The 6,000-nt window shown below is 45.5% G+C and overlaps 1 protein-coding gene across 2 annotated transcripts in view; it reads right to left on the reverse strand.

Annotated features, from left to right (window-relative positions):
* SATB2 (SATB homeobox 2) overlaps window positions 1-5,112 on the reverse strand; it is a 132,271-nt gene extending 127,159 nt beyond the window's left edge. For both annotated transcript variants that reach the window (XM_039353468.1, XM_039353460.1), the window contains exons 1-2: window positions 2,811-5,112; window positions 1,555-1,782 (exon numbers count right to left, since the gene is read on the reverse strand). In XM_039353468.1, the coding sequence (XP_039209402.1) occupies window positions 1,555-1,723 (169 nt within the window). In that variant the 5' untranslated portion in view covers window positions 1,724-1,782; window positions 2,811-5,112. The remainder of the gene's footprint in view (window positions 1-1,554; window positions 1,783-2,810) is intronic.
* Between the last annotated feature and the right edge of the window lie 888 nt (window positions 5,113-6,000).

Below are 6,000 nucleotides of genomic sequence, written 5' to 3' on the forward strand. Positions count from 1 at the left end.
AAAAAATATTTAAATTACCTAAATAACTAAAATGGAGGACAAGGGAGAAAGAATGAGAGACAGATAAAGGAAACCTCAAGATACAACATATCAGTAATTTTTAGCAATTACTAATCTCTACTAAACAGGGAAAGCTAAGAACACACACAAAATGGTTGAACTGTGAAAAAGAGTATAATGGTGCTATACCGTATTTTTCTTATCAAAGAACTCAGTATTTGTAAAGACATTCATTTTTTAATAAACTGCTGCAAGGTAAGAATGCTGCCATGTGCATTACAACATGCTTTATATTTAAGATAATTATGTATTTGCCATTATTATTTCTTTTATTTTAGAAATTTTGCACAAAGATGACTTTGTTATAATATCCACCTCCAAACCTAAAGTGATTGAAGTAAAAGATGAAGGAGCTATGACATTCAAAAATGAAATCTTTAAAGTAACTGAACTGCATCTTAAAGGTTTTTAAATGATAATTATTGAAATGGCATCATTTAACACTGTAAAATTATATAAAGCACATGAGATATTTTTAAATATAATATCCAAATGACATAAGATTGTTAAAATAGATATATAATTCCGCACAAAAGCAAAATAAACTTAGTTTTTCCTAAGAATGTAAAGAAATTATTTAGCTTATATATTTATTTGCATTATATTTTACTTAGTGACACCAAACTATTAATTGTAAATGGATTAGGATTACAGATTTAGAAGGCCACCTCAACTCCTAAATTACATCTCACAAAACTCAGCTGAATTAAACTAAGAACAGATAAAGAAACAATACACCAATTCCCTCTAAGTTTTTGTGACAAGTGAGACACAAGGTAAAAGCTTAGATTTATCCTCATATTCTTAATTAGTAAAATTTATACACTATTTTGTGATATTAAGTTGACCTAAGATATTATCCTAAAATGGATTTTGAAATGACTTTTTTCACATTTTAAAGATTTTGAAATCCTTCTAAGAGAGAATAAAATATAATGTAATTGTGAAACGCATAGAAAGCATTTAACAAAAATAGAGAATTCTTGGGACTAAATTAAGTGCCCCCTTTAATATAGTTTATTTAATACAAGCTATTTCAGCATAAATAAAAAAACTACATACGGGCTAAATTCTTTGACATTGGTCCAGATATAGATATATTTAGAAGATAATGACAAGCACTCTTAAATAAAAGAAAATTTAAATTCTTTTTATGTATTCTGTTAATAGTAAGTCAAAGTGTCTTTAAGCAGTCCAGGAAAAAGAAGGCACTCTGTACCGCAACATAAAGGAGTTAACTCCACATATAAAATGGCAAAGTGCCCAAAATATGCCACTTTCTACATAAACCACTTTATTTAACCATAATGAGCCTATTGGTTACTGATGAGAGACATCAGTTAAAGTGAGGCATTAACTGTCTGCCATTGACTTTCTTTCCGTAATCTTACACCAAGACGCACAAGCTACGCCAACCTGAACCCTAAGACCTTGTGCTATTATAACTCAGCCGCCAGACTGTTATGCATACATTAGTTCTGCTAGGTTTGTTACCTCCCACTGATTTGGTGACAGAACCATTGAGCCTCCCTCTGGCTCCCATAGGGCTGCCATTCTGTTCAAGCCTGGCCACCTTCACCGGGGGAGGACCTTTGACATCAGGGCTGCCGCTCCCTCTCTCTGGGCTATCCCTTAAGCAGGGACTCTCACTTCTCCGATCCATATTACTCTGAGTTGGAGACAATGTTCCCACAGGCAGGTCACAATAAAATGAGCAAGGACCTAAAACAAAAAGAGGGAGAAAAAAAACAAACAAGAAATACCATTTCAGAAGCATCTAAATCCACTGTGTCAGTTAGTTACATCTACATTTAACAAGTAGGGTGCTTCAAGCAGAAATAACGGAAGCTGCACAGCACAGGAGAGCTAACCAGAACGTTCTAGTTTTGCACCTGATTTCTTAACATCTTTCTATGCTGCTTGGGGTACCTTCAGCTAACAAGTACCTACACAGTATCTTTCAGAGAACTTGATTGTTCATTTAACTTTGGCTTTATAAACTTTACTATTATCAGAACTATTTACCTGTTCCAGTTTCTCTTTTGGAAAAAGAATGCACTTTATAAAAGCTATGGACTCGGCAAACAAATGTGTTAATAAGAAAGTCTAAGCTTTAAAAGAGCTAATGCATTTCAGATACAATAACCCATGAACCAATATAGTCATCCAGTTAGATAGCCAAATATGCATTTCAAGATTGGTCCTATTCTGGATAAAGTACGAAGAAATAAGCAGCAAACATATAATGCCAGTTAAAAGTACTTAAAAATGTAGCCCCACTTTCGAACTATTAAACAAGATTTTAAAAGCAGCATATACTTGCTATCTTTTCCGTTTGTAAACATTTGCTAAATAATGATGTTAGGCTAACCTTTGATTCTTCTGTTGATTTGCTTTTTGTTTTGCAAGAAAAAATAGTTTTGCTCAGAAGGAAAAAAAAACATTTTTCCTCAAGTATTACCCCTTATATGCCTATAATACTAGAGCCGTAAGAATTTTGTGCTGAAATGCTATCTCAAGCAGATTGCGTTTTCAAGCTTCAGTACACAACGTAGGGGTGAGGGAGACAGCATAAGAGCGATTTAGAGTTACACAGAAACAAATAAAATGGAGTGTAACATATCACACTGAAACTTCAACCTGAAGCAACTCAAGTCAGTTACTACATTTCTATTAAGCCAATTTTGTTTTGAGCAGGCGTCTTCCATCATCTTTCGGAACTACCGCGAAAGCTTTCCAATAGTACTTACTGCTTATATTCTGTCCGTAACTTGGCTGACTTGGGCTCTGTCCATGGATCAAAAGTAGAGAATCCAGGATGGAAAGTTTTCTTGGCTCCTCTTGCTTACGTTATTTTCTTCTTTGCCTTTTTCGCTTCTCCCCAGTACCCCACCCCACTGACGCCTTAAGTTGGGGGGGGGGTATTTTTTTTCCCCTTTTTTTCCGTTCCCGAGTTAGGATACCTGGTCGTCCCTTGCGCCTGAAATGGCTCGATGCTTTGAGGAAAGAGCTCTTCCTAAAAGGGCACCCGAGGTGGCAACTGGAAGAGAGGTGAGACTTCTGGGATCGGGAGGGAAGGAGGCGGGGGGCACGGGGGGGTGCGGTTTCTCAGCCCTTCAGCAAAAAAGGGGAGAAAAAATAAGAGGGGGAGGGGGAAGCAAAGGGGTGGAGAAGCTGTTTCCGAAGAGGGACACTCTATCGGACTAGCGGCGGCAACGGCAGCAGAAGCCGGTGCTCTGATCTCTGGTAAGCCGCGAGCTGCGCCCGATGTGTCACTTTCAATCTCTCCCCTTTCCAGCCAGCATAAGCAGCCGCGGCGGCAGCAGCAGCAGCAGCAGCAACAACACGAGGGATTCGCCAGAGAGGAGACAAATGATTATTAGTTGCGTTGAGTCATCAGGCAAAGTGAGTCCTTTCTGGGATTGTCCTTCTTTGCTTTGGGAATTTTGGGGGTGGTGGTGATGCCTTTTTTCCCCTCCCTCTCTCCCTCCCTCTCTCTATCTACCTCCTCCCGATTCTTGGAATCCAAAATAACAACAGCCCCGCTTCCTCCCTTCTCTATCCCTCCTACTTCCCCCCTCCCGCTTCCTCCTTCCTCTCTTCCTAGTCCCCCAAAATAGTATCTGCATTTATCTTACGGGATCACTCGGACAGGATAGAGCCCTTCCCAAGGCGGCCGGCTGGGATTTTACAAATTGCTGCTGCTGGAGCCAGCACCGCCGTTTCCACGCAGGCGAGAAAGACCGAAGGTGGGGAGCGGGGGGGGGGGGAGAAGAGGAAGCCGCCTGTCAGTGAATTAAAGCCCAATAAATATATAATAAATTGAAACACGCGGTTCACGCAAGCACCCAGGCAAACCAAAAGGGAGCAGGCGGGGGAGCTGGGAGAAGCGAAGAGGCGGCATTGCGAAGGAAAGGGGCAGGATTAGCGAGGGGGAGCTTGTGAAATTGGGGGCGGAGGGGAGGCAGCGAGCGAACCAGGCTACAGCTGTAAAAGTGAAGCCGAGCAGCCACGCGGGAGGGCACTCGGGACACGAGGGCGGGAGGGCTGGAGCAGCGCCAGCCCCGTATCCATTCCAGGCGCTTCCCTTCCCGTCAGTCTCTTCCTCCGAGCGGCCTGGCGGCGACGGAGCCTCAAAACAAACGCACATGGCCCTCCCCCGCAGCGCAGGGAGGGGGACGGTGCTCGAGTCCCGCGGGAAGGGCGGGTGAGGGGAGTCAGCCCTCCTTGACCGCATTTTTATTTTTTATTTTTTTTTTTTCTTCCTTCCTTCCTTCCCGAGGCGAAGGGGCGCTGGGTGGCCAACGGCTCCTTCAGAGCCGCTTCGCCCTGCGCGCGCGCCCCCTTCGGGAGCCGCAGGGTCCGGGGGTGGGGAGGGGGGGCAGAAGGGCGAGTGGCCCCAGCTTGCCTGGGTCGCCGTCGGCGCCGCCGTTCCCTTGACGGCGTTCAGCAGCTGCCGAGCGGTGGGGTAGAGCGGAGAACAAGCGGTAGGATCCGCACCCGAGAAGGAAGCTCAGGTGAAGACGCCTTCGCTGGAGCAGCGGCAGGGAAGCGAAGGCGCTACCCGTTGGGGAGAGTTAACGGACGCTGAGCGCGGGGGCCCATCCCGAGAGAGTGCTTTCTCTTCCCCCCCCCCGGAACCCTGGATAAGGGGGGGGGAGAGGGAAATAACCGACCCCATCCGCCTCTCTCCCTTCGCCGCCCCCAGCTACTGAGACCCTGAAGCCTCTCCTCGGCGTCGGCGGCAGCTCCGCGCTTAAGGTGGTGCAGCAGGAATCCCTTTTTCCCTCCGTCAGGCGGAGACGACTCGGCGAACTCCCCCTTCCTTCTCCTCCTCTTCCTTTCGCCTCTCGCCTTCCTCGGCGCTGCCGTTGGGGAAACCCCCACGCGCGCCCGGCCGTTAGTCCGCCCAACTGCCAGAGCCGGAGAAGGACCAGCATTCCTGCAGCTCAGCGAAACTCTTGGCCCCCTTAAGCGTGCTTTATTTTACGGTGGCGCTAGAGGGTCAAAAAAAAAAAAAATCCCCTCAGCCTGAATGGGTTTCGGGGTTTGTGCGGCTTTTTAATCGCGGCGACTGTAGAATATATTAAAGATTTGGGAGGAAATGGGATTTTTTTTTCCCGCCTGTTTAGAAGAGTAAGCAGGACGAGGGAAATTGGTTTGAATTACAACCGTTGAGGAGATAGAGGCAATTCAGTTATACCCCCGCTAAAGAACGAAGAAAAAAGGATTGTACTGTAACGCCTGCCTGGAGTCAAACTTGACTTCTGAGGAATTCGTGGCCACGTCCACGAAGCTATCCTAGCAACAGGGGGAAAAAAAAGTGGTTTGCGTTAAAGACTTCCAGGATGGATTTTTTTTTAGACTTCCCAAACAGCTTCATTATGAATATGAAATTCAGGAAAACAGATAAAGAAAAAAAAAATCGGGGGACGGATGAGAAGGAGAGACTTTAAAAACAGTCTCCTTTATCTTCGGCAAGAGTTATTTGCTAATCAGTAGGTCGAGGCGAGCATTTAGCCCACGCAAAATTAGGTTGTCTTACCCCACGCAGAACTGCGTCTTTTGGGGTGCGTGTTTAACCTTCCTCTGGCGGACCCCAGATATTTCGCCATCAGGGGGCTTGGTGTTTTCCACCCCACCCACCCTCAACTTCCCCCGCGTCAGGTACATATTTCTGACGTCCTGAAGCGAAAGCCTTTCAGCAACTGCCGTGCACGGGTGAGCAGAAGCGGCGGCACACACCACCACCACCACCCGGTAGCTGCCGCAAAATTATAGCGAAGCGTCTCCTGTGCCGCCGAGGCTGCCGACGCCGTGTAGCCTCTGCAATCCGGGCCGAAGAGAAACCAGAAAAAGCATCGAGTAGCTTCATATAATCTCGCTGGAGACTTTATTCCGGATGAAAAGGAAAAAGAAGAGACTCGGCTCTCTTCTTCC

Source organism: Crotalus tigris, unplaced genomic scaffold (genome assembly GCF_016545835.1).
Source record: "Crotalus tigris isolate CLP2741 ecotype Arizona unplaced genomic scaffold, ASM1654583v1 scf7180000017568.12009008, whole genome shotgun sequence".
NCBI lineage: Eukaryota > Metazoa > Chordata > Lepidosauria > Squamata > Viperidae > Crotalus > Crotalus tigris.